Genomic DNA, 21,274 nt, shown 5'->3' with positions numbered 1-21,274 from the left:
GGGAGAGGGGGGTCGCCCGGGCCCTGGGTCCCCACTCCAGGCTGAGCCCGTGATCCCGGGATGAAGACAGCCCCTCACGCTCAGTGCCTTTGGAAAAGTTCCACGGGACCTCGTGGCCTGGCCCGCGGTAGAGGCTCAAACAAGGTTCGCCCCCTTCTCCCGTCCCCCGTCTGGACCCGAACACCCACTCCCTTTCTTAAGTGGCCTTGGGAAGGGTCTTGCGGGGATAGACAGATGGGCTGGGGACAGACGGATCGCGGCACGTGGGAGTTATGCCTGGGCCTGGGGCGTGGGAGGGTGGTGCTCTGGCCACCGCCACCATCGGTCCGCAAAGAGCTCCGGCTGCGGGGAAGCCGCCAGGCGGGGGAGAAGGGGCTCCCGGAGGTTCCTGGAGAACAGGCTTTCCTACCATCTCCCCCGCCGCCTCCACCACTGTGGTCCCATTGCGCAGGCGCGAGGAAGACGCGCAGAGAAGGGGGTCGATCGCTCCGAGTCACACAGCCCCGCCGGTGCAAAGTCTGATCTCGAGGTGCAGGTGACGCTGGATGGGTCTAGGGCCTGGGGTGACTTGGACTTGGGGGCCCTGTCCCGCACTGCATCTCCCGCCCACCCGGGCGACCCATTCCCGGGAAAGCTAGGGCGCCGCGGGCCCCGGCTGTGGGCAGAGCACGCTCCCTGCCGGCCACGTCAGGAATCGACGCAGCTACGAACCCCAAGACCTTCGATGGAGCCCCCCACTCCGAATAGAGCACCCACCCAGCTCCCCGCTGCCCGGCCGAAACTGACCCCTGACAGAGCTCCCGACGCTGCGCTCAGCCCCAGCTCTGAGCTAAGCTTCAGACCCCGAGCCCCTGGTCTCAGGCTAAGCACCCAATTCCAAGTTGAGCCTCCGACCCTGGATAGAGCCCCTGGTCTGTTTTTCAGACCCCTGCACCCTAGCGAGACCCCCAAGGATGTCCAACCACCTAGAGGAGCTGTACACATTGCTCCCGACTCAGAATGTTACAGGTTCTAATCCCATCTCTTCCACGACCTGGCTGAGTGGCCTCAGACTAGTCAGTTGCTTCCTCTGAGCCTCACTTTCGTCATCTGTGAAATGGGACGCTTGTACCCCATCGCAGGGTTGCTGTGAGAATTTGGTGAGTTAATGTACGTAAAGTGCTAACAGTCACTGGCACGTAGTAGGCGACCAGTAAATCTTAACTACAGTATTGTTATTATTATTACCAGATGTGCTGCTAGGCACTTTAAAAGAAAAACAGCTTTGGAACTTCCCTGGTGGTCCAGTGGTTAAGAATCCGCCTTCCAATGCAGGGGACTCGGACTTGATCCCTGATCGGGGAACTAAGATCCCACATGCCGCGGGGCAACTAAGCCCACTCGCCACAACTACTGAGCCCGTGCGCTCTAGAGCCCACGCGCCACAACTAGAGAGAAGCCCGCAAGCCACAGCAAAAGATCCTGCATGCCGCAACTAAGACCCGACGCAGCCAAATAAATATTAGTTAAAAAATAAAAGAAGGGCTTCCCTGGTGGCGCAGTGGTTAAGAATCCGCCTGCCAGTGCAGGGGACACGGGTTTAAGCCCTGGTCTGGGAAGATCCCACATGCCGCGGAGCAACTAACCCTGTGCGCCACAACTACTGAGCCTGCGCTCTAGAGCCGGCGAGCCACAACTACTGAAGCCTGCAGCCTAGAGCCTGTGGAACAAGAGAAGCCACCGCAATGAGAAGCCCGCGCACAGCAACAAAGAGTAGCCCCCGTTCGCTGCAAGTAGAGAATGTCCGCGGGCAGCAACGAAGACCCAACGCAGCCAAAAATAAATAAATAAAATAAATTTATAAAAACAAAAGTTCTAAAAGAAAATAAAAGAAAAACAGCTTCATCAAGACATAATTTATATACCATACAATTCACCCACTTAAAGCATACAATTCAGTGGTTCGATATGCTACATTATTCATTTTCTAAAATTATGGTAAATATATAATAAAATTTATCATTGTAACCATTTTAAGTGTACAGTTCAGCGGCATTAAGTGCATCCACAATGTTGTACAACCATCACCGCCATCCATCTCCAGAACTTTTCCATCAACCCCAACACAAACTCTGTCCCCATTAAACACTAACTCTCCATTCCTGTCGCCTCCTCCCCCAGCCTCTGGTCACCTCTATTGTACTTTCTGTCTGTGGATTCGTGCATTCGAGGTCCCTCGTATAAGTATATCACACAATATTTATCATCTTATGATTGGCATCTTAAACCTATATTTTCAAGGTTCATCCATGTTATAGCATGAATCACTTCCTTCCTTTTTATGGCTGAATTATATTCCACTGTATGGATGGATCACATTTTGTTTACCCATTCCTCTGTTGATGGACATTTGGATTGTTTCCATCTTTTGGCTATTGTGAATCAGGCTGCTATCAACACTGTTGTACAAATACCTCTCTGAGTCCCTGCTTTCAACTCTTTTGGGTATACATCTAGGAGTGTAATTGCTGGATCATATGGTAATTCTACGTTTAGTTTTTTTGAGGAACAACCAAGCTATTTTCCACAGAAGCGGCACCATTTTGCATTCCCACCAACAAAGTACGAAGGTTCTAATTTCTTCACATCCTCCTGGACACTTCTTATTAGTTCTTTTATTTTTCTCATTTTTATTTTTACTTTTTTTGGCTTGTGGGATCTTAGTTCCTCAACCAGGGATTGAACCTGCACCCTCGGCAGTGAAAGTGTAGAGTTCTAACCACTGGACCACCAGGGAACTCCCCTTATCCATTATTATTTGTGGACCTGTAGGTTTTATTATTCCCATGTCACAGTGCATAGAAATTATAGACCCCAAATGCCAATACATAATGCCCCGGATGAGAAACCCTGAACTCAGGAGAGGGTAGTACCTGGCTGTGGATGGGAGGAGGTGGGACAAACATTCCTGGGTTTGAATCCTGGCCCTGCCACTTGTGCCTGCATGTCCTCAAGGCAAGTCACTTCCACTCTCTGGGCCTCAGTACCCTGTCCAAAAAGAAAAAGGGGGGGATGAGATAAAGAGACATTTCATTTATTTTTGCCTCACGAGGTCTGTGCCAGGGTTCTGTATCCCCCACATGCAGGGCAGGACTCGACATACATTGGTTGTCCAGACTGCTCTGGCCCCCCTGGTCCTACAGCCGCAACTGGGACCCAGGGTTGGGGATGCAGGGAGGAAATGGAGCAGCAGGGGAGCTGGGAGCTGCTACTGGGCCCGGTTCCCAGGACTCACAGCTGCATCCTCCGGGAGCCCCAGCTGTCCCCACTGCCCCACCCGCTAGCGGCCTGGAGGCTCTTGCGTATCTCGCTGGCTTATTCCCACGGACACCGAGGCTGGATCTGGGAAGTCCCCTAGTGGGGTCTCCAGGGTCCGTCCACGTAGCAACTGCCACAAACCTCACCCGCAACCCAGAAAGATTTATCTTCAACCTTGGGTCAGATTCAGCCCGTCTGGGAGGTATAGCAATCTACATGTTTAAGGGGCTCCCAGGTCCTTCTGCTGTAAAGTGTTCTCTGGGGCCGTACTTTAAACGGAGTCCCAGGGGTAGAAAGGGGCCTTCCCAGAGCCACGCGGTTGTTCTGTTTTTCTTTTTGGCTCTCTTTCTCTCCCCGGCCCCCATCTCTCTCTGTTTTTTGACTCTAATTCTCCTTCCTCTCATTTCTTGTACGGGGCCCGGGGTTGGGCTCTCCCCCAGCATCCGGCCCCTTTCGCGATTCCGGAGGAATCTCCCAGAGCTGCCTGGCCCCGCCCCAGGTTCCCCCCCACCCCCCCCGCGGAGACCAGCTCCCATTGGACTCTTCGTACACTGCCCGCGCTGCCATTGGCTGAGCCTACGTCCTCGCCCGCCCCTACCCCCCCCTCGGTCCCTGAAGGTCCTTTGCGCGCGGGCGGGGGCGGGAGGCGGGGCCGCTCAGAGGGGCGGGGCAGTTGGGGGCGGGGTCGAGCTTCCTGCCCCGCCCCGCTGGGTCCCAGTCCTCAGACACGAGTCTCGCGGCCACAGCAAAGCCCCCTCGGAGGCGGCCGGACAGAGCCCTGACCGTCGGACCGACGACGGAGTCCCAGAGAGCAGGTGAGCTAGCGGTGCCGGGGCGCCCCCCAATCTCGGGGGCCACCTGGCCTCTCTGTTTCTCTCGCCCCCTATGTCCCTGACCCCCCTTATGTCTGTTTCCCTCTCCCTCTCCGTTTCTCCCTTTCACTGTCTTCCTGTCACTCTCTTGATGTGTGGGTTACGGGGAGGCATCCTGGGTCTGAACTGCCCACCCTGGCTTGGGGTGGTGCTCTGGGACCAGCACCCCCCTCCCCCCAACAAGAGAACTCTGATGGACTCTGCCCCCTTTCACAGTGCAGGGCACCAGGTGCCAGGGCCAGATTCCAGAGCTAGGAGGGCATTCTAGGTGGTGGGCAGCCAGGCCAAAGGCGTGGAGGTGGGAATGAGTGAGACTTCTGGCTGGTGCAGGCAGCAGAGACAGTCAGAGCCAGGCCCACCCAGACTGGCCACCTGGGAGCTCCCCAGTGTTCTGAAGCCTTGGCCTCAGTTTTGCCAGCTGTGAATTGGGACCTTCGTCGCTGAGGTGACTGGCAGTTGACCTGACCCAGATCTGCATGCATCACTACCTCCTCTCTCCTGGGGGGCTCTCCTGGAGGAGGAGCAGCCCCAGCTGTAAACAGGCCTCTGAGGTTACTTCCTGAGCAGGTCTGAGCCCAGCTGGGGGAGGTGAACGCCCTGGGTGGGGGGTGCCATAGCAGGGTGAGGGCAGTTCAGCCCAGTGGTTGGGTTGGTTCAGCCCAAGCTCAGACCTTGGAATCAGACAAACCTGGGTTCCCGCTCTGCCACTCATCACTGGTACCTTGAACGAGTGATTCAATTCTCCAAGCCTCAATTTCCTGTCTGAGGGTCATAACTCCCTGGGGGTGAGGGCAGCTTCCAGAATTAAATGCAGGAATGTGGGCCCTGCAAGTCTCTACCTGGCCTCCACCTCCTCCCTCTCTCCCCCTCACTCACTTTGCTCCAGCCACACAGCCTCCACATTCCACCAACACGCCAGGCACCATCCTGCCTCAGGGCCTTTGCACGGGCTATTCCCTGTACCTCCATGACAGGTGCACAGGCGCCAACTTTAAAACATAACAAGTTGCCTAGATGGGCTGGGCCAAGGGACTGCCAGGCCAGGGCTGGGCAGCTGGGTGGCTGGGAGGGGCAGAGGAGGAGCCGGCCCAGCGACGCTGTACCTATGGAAACCGGAACAAAGAACTGTCGCCCCAGCCACGCGAACACCTGGGCTGAGCTTCTCCCACTTGGCAGGCTTGGTGGCCTGGGACGCAGGTGGTGGGTGAGTGCCCAGACCTCTTGGAGGGGGGCGAGTCAGGCGCTCACACCCCACTCTGATGGGGGGCAGGGGTCCCTAAGTGAAGAAACCAGTCAGGCAGGTGCAGATTGGAGGCTCTGTCGTATCCCCTTCTGCTGTGTGGCCTTGGGCAGGTCAGGTGCCCCCTGAGCCTCAGTTTCCTCATCTGAGGCCTGGGGAGGGGAGGGGCCTTTTGGTTGCTTGGTGATCTGATGTGATGGGTTCAGGAGGTCTCAGTGTCCCTGTCTGTCAAATGGGGCCACCAGAGGGTGCCTAGGACAAAACTCCATCTGTTGTCATGGAAACAGCCCCAGAGGCGGATGCTGAAGAAACGACACAGGCTTGTTCAGGTTCAGCCCCAGGTGTTACAGACTGAGATGGGGACCTAGAGACAGGCAGGACTTGGCCCAGTTACAGAGAACTTGGGCTTTTACCCCAGAATCCCCCACATACACCCCTCCATGAGACAACTTCCCCTGGAATCTCACCACCTGAGGGATTCACAGAGGCACCTCTGGCCCAAGAGTACTTGGGATCTTCTAAGGCCCCGTCTTCCAGGCCTCACTTTTCCCTTCTGTCCAATGGGGCAGTGGAGGTTGGGGAGTGTCCACAGTGGGGGAGCCCCTTCCAGAAGGGTTCGTGCTGTGCTGCTGTGTGACCCTGGGCTGTTTTTCTCGGGGCCTCAGTTTCCCTGGCTGGACAATGGGGCCCTTGGACGAGATATCTGACTCTGTGCCCCTCTAGTGCTGGGAGGTCATCTATTCATTCAACAACTGGTTCTGAGCCCCTACTCTAAGCCAAGCCTGGTGCAGGGCGCCAAGGACCTGGCAATGACCAAGGCCCGTCTGGTGTCCCCACCCCCCACTCAGTTCACAGACTGGGGTTGGGAGAGATGGACATTCATCCAGAAAAGTCATTAGGGTTAGCTGTAATTGCATGAAGGAGTGGAGAGACAGATTGATGGGGAAATTAGTTTAGATGGGGGAATCTGGGAGGGCCTCCTGAGGAGGTGACATTTGAGCTGAAGCTCAATGGCAAGAAAGAAATAGCCACATGGAGACCTGGGGGAAAGAGCAATCCAGGCAGAGGGCACAGGTCGTGCAAAGGCCCTGGGGCAGCACCATGCCTGGTGTGTTGGAGGAACAGCCAGGAGACCCGTGTGGATGGAGCAGAGTGAGCGAGGGGGAGAGAGGGAGGAGGGGAGGGCAGGGAAGGAACGGGGCAGGTCGTGCAGGGTCTTGTGAGCCATGGGGAGACTTGGGCTTTTACCCCCAGGGAGGAGGGATCCCTGAAGGGCTGTGGGCAGAAGAGGGGGAGGATCTGACTCGGGTGCTCACTGGCGCCCTCTGGCGGCTGCTACGGAGAGGACAGACTGTAGGGTGCGAGGGCAGGAGCCAGGGGACCAAGATGGAGGCTGTGGGCGGTGCGAAGTGGGTGGAACCCGGACTCATGTAGGGGCTGCATCCACATTCCTGCCAGGTGACCCTCCAGCCTCCTCCACTTGCTGTTAAAAATCTTTTACTTGGGAATTCCCTGGCGGTCCAGTGGTTAGGATTCCATGCTTTCACTGCTGTGGGCCTGGGTTTGATCCCTGGTTGGGGAAGATCCTGCAAGGCGCGCAGCGCGGCCAAAAAAAAAAAAAAACTTTTACTCAGCTTGAGCCTCAGCCTGTCCTGTCTTTCTCTGTAGAGGGGTGGGATATGGTCTCCCAACATTCACTTTTGCCCACTGGTGTCCCCCACCCCCACCCCATCCCAGCTCTTTCTTCAGTGGAGATCTGACCACAGTTGAAAGTGTCCCAACTCCCACCGCAGCCTGGCAGGGAGCCAGACCCTGCCCATCCTTGGGGTGGCCCCCGAGGGCTCTGGGGAACCCGGTTTGAAAACCACTGGTATCTGCCCCCCCACCTGAGAAAAGCAGGTCCCCCCTTTTGCCATATCAAAATGGGCACCGACTGTGAGGTCTGAGTGATGGTTGATAAAGGGCTGGAAGCAGTGGGTGCCCTCATGCTGGCAGAGGGTAATAGTGTGGGGGCATTTGCCACGGTGGGCGGAGATCTGGAGCCCCTGAGGCCACCCTGGGATGCTGCAGCAGGGGCTGAGGGAGGAGGCCCCGCTGAGGGGGCCCATCAATTATTGACGCCCTTTGTTGTGACATAAAGAATTCATGTGGAGGGCAGGCTGCTCCGTGGACCAGTGGCATGCTGAAGCCAGCATCCACCCTCCCCACCCCCGCTCACGAGGGCCACTTGCTGTATTGCCAGGAATTTCGCAACCCTGTTGTTAACATCACCATTATTAAAAAGGACAGACTATCAATAAAACTGGAAGAAAAATAAATTTAAAAAAATGACATACTATGAACTTACAGTCAAATACATTATATTTAAAACAAAAGTATGTATGGGGATTCCCTGGCGGTCCAGTGGTTAGGACTCGGCGCTTTCACTGCCAAGGGTGCAGGTTCAATTCCTGGTCTGGGAACTAAGATCCCACAAGCCACTTGGCAGGGCCAAAAAAAAAAAAGAAACCTCAAAGATATGGAATATTATTCAGCCATAAAAAGGAGTGAAGCCCTGGGACTCCCCTGGTGGTACAGTGGTTAAGAATCCGCCTGCCAATCCAGGGGACACGGCTTCAAGCCCTGGTCGGGGAAGATCCCACATGCCGTGGGGCAACCAAGCCCCATGAGCCACAACTACTGAGGCCCGCACGCCTAGAGCCCGTGCTCCACAACAAAGAGAAGCCACTGCAACGAGAAGCCCGCGCACCGCAACGAAGAGTAGCCCCCGCTTGCCGCAACTAGAGAAAGCCTGCGCGCAGCAACGAAGACCCAACGCAGCCAAAAATAAAATTAATTAATTAAAAAAAAAGAAAAACCCTTTAAAAAAAAAACAGGAGCCCTGAGCCTTGAAAACATGACACTCAGTGAGAGAAGCCAGACTCATGAGACCACATAGTGGGTGATTCTTTTTATAAGAAAAACAGGCAAATCCATAGAGGCAGAAAGTAAATTAGCGGCTGCCAGAGGGCTGGGGGAGGGGGATGGGGAGTGACTGCTATTGGGGAGGGGGTTTCTTTCGGAGTGGTGAGAATGTTCCGGAATTAAATAGTTGTGATGGTTACCCAGCTCTGTGAATATATAAAAACACTGAATTGTACACTTTAAAGGGTGAATTTTATGGTATGTGACATATACTTCAGCACAACTTATAAAAAAACAAAGGTCAAAAATCCTAATTTCTAATTATTTTACTGCACTTTGCAAGGATCTGTGCTCTTGAGGTTATTTTCGTCTAGTGTATCTGTTTGGTGGAGACGGTGAGCAGTTCTTCCCAACTCCATGTTCAAGTTGGAAGCTTGAAATTGGCTGTGGTGAGAGAATTTACACCATGGAAATTGGCAAATGCTACAAATCAGGGTTTGATATATTGTTCTGTCATCATGTAACCCGGAGGTTGGCCAACCTTTTTTTAAAATTTATTTATTTATTTATTTATTTTTGGCTGGTTTGGGTCTTCGTTGCTGTGTGCGGGCTTTCTCTATTTGCGGTGAGTGGGGGTTACTCTTCCTTGCGGTGCGTGGGCTTCTTATTGCAGTGGCTTCTCTTGTTGTGGAGCACGGGCTCTAGGCGCCCGGGCTTCAGTAGTTGTGGCACGCAGGCATCAGTAGTTGTGGCTCGCGGGCTCTAGAGCACAGGCTCTGTAGTTGTGGCGCACAGGCTTAGTTGCTCCGTGGCATGTGGGTTCTTCCCGGACCAGGGCTCGAACCTGTGTCCCCTGCATTGGCAGGTGGATTCTTAACCACTGCGCCACCAGGGAAGTACCCAAGCTTTTTCCATAAAGGGTCAGATAGTAAATATTTTTGGCTTTGCCAGCTTTTCTGCCTCTGTTGCCTCTCTTCAAGGCTGCGTTCCAATAGGACATGAATGGGCGTGGCATGTGTCAATAAAACTTTATTTATTTACAAAAACAGGCAGCAGGCCAGAATTTGCCGCCCTTGGTCTAACTACAGGAAATATCAATAATGAAAATTAAATTTTAAAGGGTGGCATGTCTCTAGCTGCTTCCTTGCGAACAGCACAAAAGCACTGAGGGAATATTCTCTCACCATTCGAAAACTGCCATCGGATTCGGCAAAGAAGTCGCTCACTTGGCTGATAAGTGAGTAAAATCTGAATTCTCCTTGTTCGTATGAAAGAGACCATCCAGCGACATCAGTGTCAGACTGCTCTCCTTTCTCCGTAGCAAGTATAGATTGGCTACTGGTACCAGTTTGGCAAAACTCACCAAGAACACATAGTGAGCCTCGGTTGGGTGTGAAATTCACCCGTGCAAAATCCTTTCTTACGTCTGTAAGTTGCATGGGGCACATCCTTTATGTCAGGAACATTTATGGTAAACATATGTATGTACCTACATGCCTACATTTATTTTTCCTGGAAAGCTGGTGGCTAAGAATTCTCCAGCGCTTAGTGAATGGGGTGGGACGCAGCATTCACGGTGCACCCGGGGGGCACTGGGGACCCTGGGAAGCAGGATCTTCTGCCCTGTGGAATCCCCATCACCCCCCACACCTAGCATCCAGGACTGGGAATCTGTGGGTTGAGGGGCCACCCCGGCGCACCTGTGACCTGGGTTGGATGGGGGGCCATGGGAGGAGTCTCCCCACCTGGGCCTCCCAGCTGGCAGGGCCTGGCAGAGGCCCTGAGACTGGACCATGCCTAGCATGTTGCAGGGACAGCAAGAGGGGAGATGAAGGAGGGGAGGTCATTGATGTGGGGAGCGGGAAGGTTGGCCCTGCTCCAGAGTTTGGGGACAGAAGGGATTGGGAGGAACGAGGTCCACTGGGGCCAGTGCCGTCCACTGCCGTGTGCCCTTCCCCTTGGGGGAGGCTCACATTCAGTCCTGCTTCCACCCCACCCTCCCTCCAAGCCCACCTTTGCCTGTGTGGGGAAAGGATGCTGTCAAGTCTAGAGCAACCCGAGGCTCCACCGTCTGTGGCCAGTTTGGGAGCTGGAGTGTCCAAAATGGGGACAGGAACAAAGGTCAGAGTCAAAAAGACAAAGTGGGGTTGGCAGAGGGTGAAAGTCTGAGCGTGGACAGAGGGCTGAGGTTCCAGAAAGAATGTGGGGTGCAGGGCAGCAATCAGCAGAGACAGGGACTCAGTGACTAGACACCCATTTCACAGATGGGAAAGTGCCTCCAGGGGCTGGGGCTTGTCTGAGGTCATGGAGGGGAGACCTCAGAGCTGTGGGAGGGCCTGGACAGTGGCCTCCTCGGGGGCTGTGGACCAGCCTCCGGTCTCCTCCCTGGCACTGTCCTGCCCCAGGGCCTTTGCACCAGCCATTCCCTCTGCCTGGCTCACCCTCCCCCAGACCCTGTCCTTCCAGTCCCAGCTCCAGGGGCTCCACCTTGGAGGGGCCCTCCTGACCACCCAGCCTAGGTCACCTGCCGTCCCTGGCTGTCACTGCCCCCCATCCCCGGGGGGATGTCACTCCCCCCATCCCCCTGAAATTATCCTGTTTATTTCCACATTCCACATCCACATTCCACATTCCACATTCACTGCTTCCTGGTGCCTCCCCCTTCCATCAGGGGCAACACCTCTTAGGGGGCCGTTTTGGAAATTCAGAGGGCTTTTTTTTCCCCTCCCACTTACGATAACAACAGGATATGCTAGCATTTGGGGGGCAGGGACCAAGGCACTAGGCGTCTGGCCATGCTCAGGGCAGCCCCTGGCCCTCACAACGTCCTAATGTCCTGCCAGAAACCGATGACTAGGGGTTTCAATATTCAGTGAATTTTCCTGAAATGCAACTCCTGGGTAAATCAAGGGAAGATGGAGCTCTTTTTTGATAGAAATTTGTAGCTACGTGTTCCCTGCGATGCCCTGTATGGGGCAAACCTCTGACAGATGCACTCCATCATTGAGTGCAGTGGGCCTGAGCTTTTAAGGAGGAAAAAAATTTTTTAATACTTCTTTGTGTATTTATTTGGCTGTACCAGGTCTTAGTTGAGGCCCACGGGATCTTCATTGCTGCATGTGGGATCTTTAGTTGCAGTATGTGGGATCTAGTTCCCTGGCCAGGGATCGAACCTGGGCCCCCTGCATTGGGAGTGCAGAGTCCCAACCACTGGACCACTGGGGAAGTCCCAGGAAAATTCTTTTTTAATCAAACATGTATTGAGCATGTACCATGTGCCTGGCTAGGTGGAAGTGACTTGCAAATCTCCACTTGTGTAATACTTTTCTTTTTTTTTTTTAATTAATTAATTAATTTATTTTTGGCTGCATTGTGTCTTCGTTGCTGCGTGCGGGCTTTCTCTAGTTTCGGCGAGTGGGGGCTTCTCTTGTTGCGGAGCACAGGCTCTAGGTCCATGGGCTTCAGTAGTGGCTCACGGGCTCACTAGTTGTGGCACATGGGCTTAGTTGCTCCGCAGCATGTGGGATCTTCCCGGACCAGGGCTGAACCCGTGTCCCCTGCATCGGCAGGCAGATTCATAGCCGCTGCGCCACCAGGGAAGTCCCTGTAATCCTTTTATTTCTGTTTGTATTACTGCTTGGGCCAAATCCTGATTTTTAAATTTTTTTTTTTTTTTTTGGCCGTGCTGAGCAGCATGTGGGATCTTAGTTCCCCGACCAGGGATCCAACCCGCACCCCCTGCAGTGGAAGCGGGGAGTCTTAACCAGTGGACTGTCAGGGAAGTCCCAATTTATTTAACGTTTTTAAAATGAGGCATAGGGCTTCCCTGGTGGCGCAGTGGTTGACAGTCCGCCTGCCGATGCAGGGGACACGGGTTCGTGCCCCGGTCCGGGGATATCCCACGTGCCGAAGAGCAGCTGGGCCCGTGAGCCATGGCCGCTGAGGCTGCGCATCTGGAGCCTGTGCTCCGCAACGGGAGAGGCCACAACAGTAAGGGCCAGCGTACCGCAAAAAAAAAAAAAAAAAAAAAAAAAAGAGGCATAAAATAGAGTAAGGGGCACAAAGGTATAAACTATATACGCTTGATATGTATACAGTAAGTGTTCAGCTTGATGACATAGAATTCACATATTGTAAAATTCACTATTTTAAAGTGCTCACATTCCAGAACATTCTGCCACCCCCAAAAGAAATCCCATCCCATTAGCAGTCACTCTCCATTCTCTGCTCCCCAGCCCCTGGAAACCACTAATTCACTTTCTGTCTGTGTGAATTTGCCTGTTCTGGACGGTTCCCATCAATGGAATCACACACAGTGGGTCCTTCTGTGTCTGGCTTCTCTCACTGAGCATCGTGTTCTCAGGGTCCATCCATGTTATAGTGAGTGTCGGTGCTTCACTCATTTTTATGATTGAATAACATCCCAGTGTGTGGATGGGCCACAATTGGTTTGTCCATTTATCTGCTGGCGGGCATTTGGGTTGTTTCCACTTTTTGGTTATTACGCATCATGCTGCTATGCCCACGTGTGTATACGTTTTTATGTGTACGTATGTTTTCATCTCTTTGGGGTAGGTACTTAGGAGTATAACTGCTGGGTCATGTGGTAACTCTGTGTTTGAGGAACTGCCAAAAAACTGTTTTCCACGGCGGCTGCACCATTTTCTATTCCTACCAGCGTGGATGAGGGGCTCCAGTTTCTCCCATCCTTGCCAGCCCTTTTGTCTGTCTTTTTGAAACGGCCATCCTAGTGGGGGTGAGGTGATGTATCATGATGATTTTGACTTGTTTTCCTAGTAGCCAGTGATGTTGAGCATCTTTTCACTTGCTTATTGGCCATTTATATATCTTCCTTGGAGAAATGTTAGATTTTTAAAAAATCAAGATATAACTCACATACCATAAAAGTTACCCTTTGAAAGTTTACAGTTTTCTGGGTTTTAGTGTATTCACATTTCTTTGTAACCATCCAGCTCGATGACTTTTTACATTGTGTAGACCCAGATGGAGACACAGAACATGAAACATTCCGGGGACTTCCCTGGTGGTCCAGTGGTTAAGAATCTGCTCTTCCACTGATAGGGGGCATGGGTTTGAAAAACAATTTTTTTTTAATTAAAAAATTAGGGACTTCCCGGTGGTCCAGTGCCGATCCCTGGTCAGGGAGCTAAGATCCCACATGCCTCGCGGCCAAAAAACCAAAACAGAAGCAATACTGTAACAAATTTAATAAAGACTTTAAAAATGGTCCACATCAAAAAAAAAAATTTTAAAATTAAAAAAAAAAAAAATTCCAGAGCTCCTCCCTGTACAATCCCCCTCACCTTTATCACCACATGTTAATTTTATTTATTTATTTATTTTGCGGTACGCGGGCCTCTCACTGCTGTGGCCTCCCCCGTCGCAGAGCACAGGCTCCAGACGCGCAGGCTCAGCGGCCACGGCTCACGGGCCCAGCCGCTCCGTGGCATGTGGGATCTTCCCAGACTGGGGCACGAACCCGTGTCCCCTGCATCGGCAGGCGGACTCTCAACCACTGCGCCACCAGGGAAGCCCTAATTTTATTTTTATACCAGCGGGTGGAGACAGACGGTACTGCCTGTGGATTCCATTTCAGGGAAATGGGGGCACCCAAATTCTTTTGTAATAAGGAGGTGGCATGGTGTCTAGAAGGCTGGGGTCCCTTGGAAGGCAGGGACGGGATCTCTCTTGGTCACTGCTATGTCCCCAGTGCCTGGGACACAACTGGTGCTCCCTAAGTGCTCACTGAGCCACTGAATGAGTGTTCCAGCCGAGCCCTTGAAGCTTTATTGGGCTTTCCTGGCTGTGACGATGGTGGGGTGATCTGGCATTTGGTGGGCAGGGGCCAGGGACACTGGCTGTCTGGCCGCTGAGCCCCTCCGCTGTCCCTGGGAAGGGCCTGCCCCAGAAAGCCTGCCCTGGTGCAGCCAGGCCCCTCCTGGCTTGTCTGCCCTTGGACTTGGATGAGCGCAGCTGGCAGGAAGGAAGGCTGGGGTTTATTTTGGTCCCCAGCATGCTCCCCCGGGAGAGCAGTCATCTCCCTGTCTGGCTGCTTGGATGGAGGCGTTTCTGGTAGAACAATGGGTCAGCGGCGGGGGGGTGGGAGTGGGGACCGCTGACCCATTGCAGCTGGGCTGGTCCAGGTGTCATAGGTCTGGGGACTGCCCCAAGGGGAGTAGGGGCAAGGAGTGTGGAGGCCAAGAGGGAAGGCTGCAGCTGCCCCCGCCCTCCGCCCCTTTTCCTCTGTGCTTGGCAGGGTGGGTGTGGGGCAGGACTGCTGCTGAGGGCCCAGGCTCTTCCTGAAGCTGGTAAACAGGACAGGCTTCCCCTGTGAACCAACACGCCCAACCTCAGGACTTGCAGAGGGGAAGGTCAAGGCCCAGAGAGAGACAGAACCCTGCCTGGGGTCACACAGCAACCAAATAGGCAGAAAGACCTGGGCACCAGAGTCCTTGAGATCCAGGGAAAGGCCTTCTCCTCTCTGAGTCTCAATTTGTCCATCTGTAAACTGGGGAGCTGGACCCAGGGAGTTGGGAGTTCCCCCCCGCCCCCGGGTTCCAATGTTTGCAGACATCCTTTCCCTCATACATTCAACAAACACTTACTGGGTGTCTGCTGGGTACCAGGCCCTGGGTTAGGGTTAGGAGACATGGCGTGAACAAGAAAGATGCAGGGGAATTCCCTGGCAGTCCAGTGGTCAGCACTCTGTGCTTCCACTGCAGGGGCCAGAGGTTTGATCCCTGGTTGGGGAACTAAGATCCTGCATGACCTGTGACACGGCCAAAAAAAAAAAGATGCAGCCCCTACCCAAGCTGTCAGGCCGGGGAGATGGACACCGAAACCAAGGTACTCGGGGCCGTGATGGAGGATGCCCCGGGCACCATGGGAGCCAAGGGGGCACCTGGCCCAGCCTGGGGCATCCAGAAGTCTTCCAAGAGGAGGTGACAGTAACTCTGAGACTTGAATGAGTTTACGGGATAAGTGATGGGTGAGAGAGGGGTCTAGGTAGAGGGAATGGAATAGAACGTTCTAGAGAAACAGAGGTGAGAGGGCATCCTGGAAGCATAGTTATTCCTTGCTGCTGCTCTTTTTTTTCCCAGAGAACATCACAGAGAAATAGGTCTCTACATTCAGGGAGCTGAATGGCATAGAGCTTGAAGGTCAGAAGTCCAGGCAGTGGCGTCCAGCCTCTTGCCCAGGGAAAGCTCACAACCCGCGGGACACTCAGGTTGGTCACAAGCTTCTGCCCTAGGATGGAGGTAGTTCTCCCTCCTTACAGCCACCATCCTCCATTTTACTGATGGGGAAACTGAGGCACGGGGCAGTTATGTTGCTTGACCAAGAGTTTAGAGCCAGGAGCAGGCCCTAAATTTTGGGGCTGGTTTTGTCATGGGGGACAGCCCCACAAGACTCAGGGCAACTCGCAGGAGTCAGCTGGGGAAAGCAGAGAGTGTAGGGGTGCAGAGGTGGTGGGGGCAGGCAGTCCCTGTGTTGCTGTGTGGCCTTGGGGAAATGGCTCAGCCTCTCTGAGCCTGTGTAATTTCTTCTGCAACCCGGCAACCAGCCGAATACAACACCACGCTGAAGTGATGAAATAGGCACACGCCGCTGCTCAGGGCCTGCCACGCGGTGCTGAGTCACCCGCACCCCTGCTCTGGCCCAGCCTTTGTACAGGGTCTGGGGCTGCTGTGGGAGCAGGGAAGACTGGGTCATTCATCTCCAGGCCCGTCCTGACCTCTGTGGGCAGGGAGAGGGCGGCCGAGGCTTGGGACTTCTCCCGGGGTCTGAGCTCACACACAGATGGGCTTTGTCGGGGTTCCTGTGGCTGAGGGGGCACCCATGTGGCATTCCTGGTCTGGCTGGCCTGAGGCTGGGGTCGGGGTGGATTCCCACCAGAGCCTGGGGCAGCAGCGGGTCAGGGCTGGGGGTGGGTCTCAGGCTCCCTCATTCATTTGGAAGATGTTTCCGGAGCCTCCAAAAACACAGCGGTTAAGGAATCAGGCCCATTACCTCCCCCGTGGCCTGCGGTGAGGCAGACCACGGAAGAAGCAAAGCCAGCGGGGCAGAGCAGTGATGAGGGATGCCTGGGGTGCTCTGTGGCTCAGAGAAGGTGCTTCACTGTCAGTTTGGCTGTTCGGGGGTGGCTTCCTAGAGGAAGTGGTGGTGTCCAGGCTGAGCTGAGGGATGAACCTGCGAGGGTGAGAGGCAGGGGCTTAGGGGCCAGGGCTTTTGGGGGATGTATATGTGTCCACCAGAGAAGAGGCAGGGGTTTGGGGGCCAAGGTGTTGGGGGATGTATAGGAGCTCACCAGGGAAGATGCAGGGGCTGGAATGAGGTGTGGGCTTTGGTCCTGAGAGCCATGAGAAGCTGCCAGCTGGTTCTTACAAGGAAAGGGCTAAGCCCAGATGTGCAATGTAGGAAGAATTCTGGCGCTGCAGGAAGGAGGTGGTTGGAAGGGGAGCCTCCAGAGCCTGGGGGATCTGGAAGACTGCCATGCAGGAAGGACAAAAGGAGTCAGACATAAGGGACAGACAGAGGTCCAGGCTTCTGCGGTTGGAGGCCTGGTCGCTGTTCCCAGAGAGCCAGCCTGCCATTCACCTTGGCCACCTCCCTGGCCCTTTCCTGGGTGGAAGCTGATGCAAGTCAATATTTCTGTATCAGAGGAATCAGCAGAGTGATGCGTTTCCAGAAACCCCACAAATGGTCCTGGGGAACCCCCACCCAGGTCACTGCCCCCCTGACTCATTCAGGGCCTGACTAAGGTCTCAGGATGTCCGTTGTAAACTCAAGGGGGTGAGGAGGCCAGGAGGATTGGTACCTAGGCTTCTCCACCCTGAACAGCCCAGGGGCTGGGCTGGGACCCTGTCTCATGGAGCTGCAGGATGAGGGGAATGATAAGCTGGACCCCCCCTGTGATAACTCACCTTGAGCCCCTTCTCAACTCAGAGCAAGGATACAGTGGGTTTGCAGGGCTGGTACCAGGGACCACAAGCAGTGGGATTCAGAAGGCCCTGCCCATTAATTTCCAAAATATACAAACAGCTCATACAACTCAATAACCAAAAAACAATCCAATCAAAAAATGAGCAGAAGACTAAATAGACATTTCTCCAAAGAAAACACAGAGATGGCCAACAGGTAACATGAAAAGATGCTCATCATTGCTAATTATTAGAGAAACGCAAATCAAAACTACAATGAGGTATCACCTCACACTGGTCAGAATGGCCATCATTAAAAAGTCTACAAGTAACAAATGCTGGAGAGGGTGTGGAGAAAAGAGAACCCTCCTACACTATTAGTGGGAATGTAAATTGTTGCAGCCACTATGGAGAACAGTATAGAGCTTCCTCAAAAACTAAAAATAGTGTTGCCATATGATCTAGCAATCCCACTCCTGGGCATATATCCAGACAAAACTCTAATTCGAAAAGATACATGCACCCCAATGTTCACAGCAGCACTATTCACAATAGCCAAGATATAGAAACAACCTAAATGTCCATCGACAGATGAATGGATAAATAAGATGTGGTACACATACACAGTGGAATATTACTCAGCCATGAAAAAGAATGAAATAATGCCATTTGCAGCAACATGGATGGACCTAGAGATTCTCATACTAAGGGGAGTAAGTCAAAAAGAAAGACAAATACCATATGATAAAACCTATATGTGGAATCTAAAATAGGACACAAATGAAGTTATCTACCAAACAGAAACAGACTCACAGACATAGAGAACAGACTTGTGTTTGCCAAGGGGGAGGGTGGGTAGGGGAAGGAAGGATTGGGAGTTTGGGATTAGCAGATGCAAATGAGTATATACAGAATGGACAAACAACGAGGAGGTCCTATGGTATAGCACAGGGAACTAGATTCAGTATCCTGTAATAAACCATAACAGAAGGCCCTGCCCAGATTTCAACATTACACATTAATTCCTTTGACTTTTTTTAGAAACAAATTCCCTTAGGGTCCCTTGGGTCATCATCTCTTCAGTGTGAATGCTATTTTTTAAACGAGCTTTTCCTAAAAATAGCTTTTGCTATTTTTTTTCCACAAGTTTCTGCCGTTCTGTGCTCCTGCTACTTGGAATTTCCCTCCTCTAGGCCTTGGAGCATGGGGATCTTCCCGCCTGGGATGCCCTCCCCATTTTCTCACCTGTCTCTTCCTCCAGGAGGTCAGCCTCGGCCCTCTTGATCTGCTGGGGTTCTGGTGCTATATGGGCTCTTGCAGCTTCCCGGATGGTAGCACTTGCTGTGTTCCCGGGGGCTCGCTGGTCGGCTCTGTACACCCAGTCCTGGCACACACAGTAGGTCTGTGGAATGGGCACGCAGGCTCCCCTGGAGATAGGCTGGTGGCGTGTGCCCATTTCCCGGATTGGGAAGACGGTGGTCGCCAACGTTAGCGGTCCGCCCAGGCAAGCCCCTGGCAGCCGGGCTGTGCGGGCTGACGGCGGATCTGTGTTCCCACCCCCGCGCAGGGCGGATGGACACCTTCAGCACCAAGAGCCTGGCCCTCCAGGCCCAGAAGAAGCTCCTGAGCAAGATGGCATCCAGGGCGGTAGCGGCCGCGTTCATCGACGACACCAGCAGCGAGGTGCTGGACGAGCTGTACCGCGCCACCAAGGAGTTCACCCGCAGCCGCAAGGAGGCCCAGAAGGTGGTCAAGAACCTGGTCAAGGTGGCCGTGAAGCTGGGTGTCCTGCTGCGCAGCGGGCAGCTGGGCGGCGAGGAGCTGGCGCGGCTGCAGCGCTTCCGGCAGCAGGCCCGCCGCCTGGCCATGACCGCCGTCAGCTTCCACCAGGTGGACTTCACCTTCGACCGGCGCGTCCTGGCCGCCGCCCTGCTTGAGTGCCGGGACCTGCTGCACCAGGCAGCGGGCGCGCACCTGACCGCCAAGTCCCACGGCCGCATCAACCACGTGTTCGGCCACCTGGCTGACTGCGACTTCCTCGCCGCGCTCTACGGCCCGGCTGAGCCCTACCGCTCCCACCTGCGCAGGATCTGCGAGGGTCTCACCCGGCTGCTGGACGAGGAGAGCATATGACCTCCGACCTGACCTCCGACCTCCTCGTTCCGGCTTCCCGCTGGGGGCGGGGCTTGCGGGGGGGGGGGTTTAACCTCTTTTCTCCCAGTCTGACTCTGGCCAAAACCACCCCGCCCAACACACACACACACACACACACACACGCACGCACACACACACACACACACGCACGCACGCACACACACACACACACTCGCGCGCGCGCCCGCCTCTGCAGCTCTAAGGACCCAGGTCACCTCTCCTCCTCCGGCCCAGTCTCCGTGGGGAGAGGAACTCAGCGCGGAGCCTGGCACGGCCTGCCTGCGCCAGCAGCCTCCCGGGGGCACCTGGAGACCACTGCCTGCTCCGGCGCACCGTCTGCACAATAACCCTTGAGCCACCGGTCTGAACCCCTCAGATCACTTGGTGTCTCTGACAGCTGGCGGCTTCCCACTTCATAATGTTGCCAGGGCTTTTGCATTCCCACAGAGAGGATCATGGGGAACCAGGAGAAAGGGAGTGTTACACAGTGAGCTGTTCGCCCGCCCCAAGTTCCTCGAAGTCCTAAGCCCCAGGGCCTCTGAATATGACCTTATTTAGAAATAGGGTGATTGCAGATGTGATTAGTTGAGTTCATACTGGAGCAAGGGTGGCTAATCCACTCTGAGTGGCGTGCTTGAGAAGGAGACATTTGGACACAGACTCAGAGGACAATGCTATATGACGGTGGTGGTAGAGACTGGGGGGAGGTGTCTGAACGACAAGGAACACCAAGGACTGCCAGCCACCCCCAGAAGCTGGGAGAGAGCCTGGAACAGCCCTCGGAGGGAACCAGCCCCACTGACCCCTTGATCTCAGGCCTCCAGAGGTGAGAGCGAACAAGCTTCTGTTGTTTCAGCCTCCCAGGCTGGGGTACTTTGTTCCGCAGACCAGGAAATGGGCCCTGGGAGCCACGCGAGGGCCGCGGTGGGTGCAGGTGTGTCAGTGAGGACGCCTCCTCCCTCTGGTTGGCAGCGTGGCCCAGACTCCCACATGGGAGAGGAACGGAGCGTGCCCCCCATGCAGGGTGTCAGGGGAAAGCTGTCTGAGATGCGTGCATGTTTTTAAATGATGATTTCATATTTGGAAAACAAACAATTGTTTTTATAAGACGGGCCTCAGAAACAAAGCTCAACAACTCTTGGCTTTGGCAACGCTGGTGTGGCGATTCTTAACTTGGGGCGTGGATGGTCACGTTGGGGTGTGGGAGCATTATTTGTGATTTGTCAGAAGTGGGCATGGGTTTTAAAAATGCGAAACCCGGCTGCAGGTCTGGCCATGTCGGGGCCGGGAAGGTTATTTTGGGCACTCAGTGGGGAGCAGGGGAACGATGTCTATTTTTGCAGAACCTGGTCTGTTTAGGGCAAAGACTGCAAACAGGAGGCCTGCAGGCCTTATTAGGCAAGAAGATGGGTTTGCTTAGCCCCATCCAGTGTTTGAGACATTTGGAATTAGTTGCCAACACTTAAAACCAAGGAAATAGCACGTCCCGATCTTGATCTTGGCGGTTCTCTAGAAAACGCGCCCGCACTGCCCAATGGTGAAGCTGCATAGAGGTTGCCCGTCTTTGTTTTGCCACAGTCCCCACCACTCCCTTTTGCCTCTCCACGGCATGAGGGGCTGGCTGATAGATTAGGACCCCAGATTCAGGGCAGCGTTTCTCTGTTTGGTTTCTGCTGCTCTGAAAAAGTCAAAGGCTTTCACTCAGGAGCCAGCTGTTCCTACCTCTGCCCTCCACTTCCAAGGCAAACTTTCCCTCTTATCTTGGGTCAAAAGACATCTTCAAATGAACAGTCGTGCATTTTGATTACGCTGAGAAGCCCCACATGAAATCCTTTGCCCTCTGCTCTGCAGGCATATATCCATGT

At 54.1% G+C, this 21,274-nt stretch overlaps 1 protein-coding gene across 1 annotated transcript; it reads left to right on the top strand.

Moving 5' to 3' along the window:
- Window positions 1-4,008: 4,008 nt before the first annotated feature.
- Window positions 4,009-19,427, top strand: TNFAIP8L1 (TNF alpha induced protein 8 like 1). Its single transcript, XM_030879332.2, has 2 exons — window positions 4,009-4,112; window positions 18,823-19,427. Exon 2 carries the CDS (start codon window positions 18,828-18,830, stop codon window positions 19,386-19,388), a length of 561 nt encoding a protein of 186 aa, XP_030735192.1. The 5' UTR covers window positions 4,009-4,112; window positions 18,823-18,827; the 3' UTR covers window positions 19,389-19,427.
- Window positions 19,428-21,274: the final 1,847 nt, after the last annotated feature.

This window comes from Globicephala melas, chromosome 3 (assembly GCF_963455315.2).
Source record: "Globicephala melas chromosome 3, mGloMel1.2, whole genome shotgun sequence".
In the NCBI taxonomy this organism is placed as follows: Eukaryota; Metazoa; Chordata; class Mammalia; order Artiodactyla; family Delphinidae; genus Globicephala; species Globicephala melas.
Note: the sequence above shows the minus strand (reverse complement) of the source record. Positions and strands in the feature narration are given on the sequence as shown.

Bases quoted from the DNA above. Each gene is read 5' to 3' on its own strand.
- TNFAIP8L1 (XM_030879332.2), top strand. From the start codon at position 18,828: ATGGACACCTTCAGCACCAAGAGCCTGGCCCTCCAGGCCCAGAAGAAG.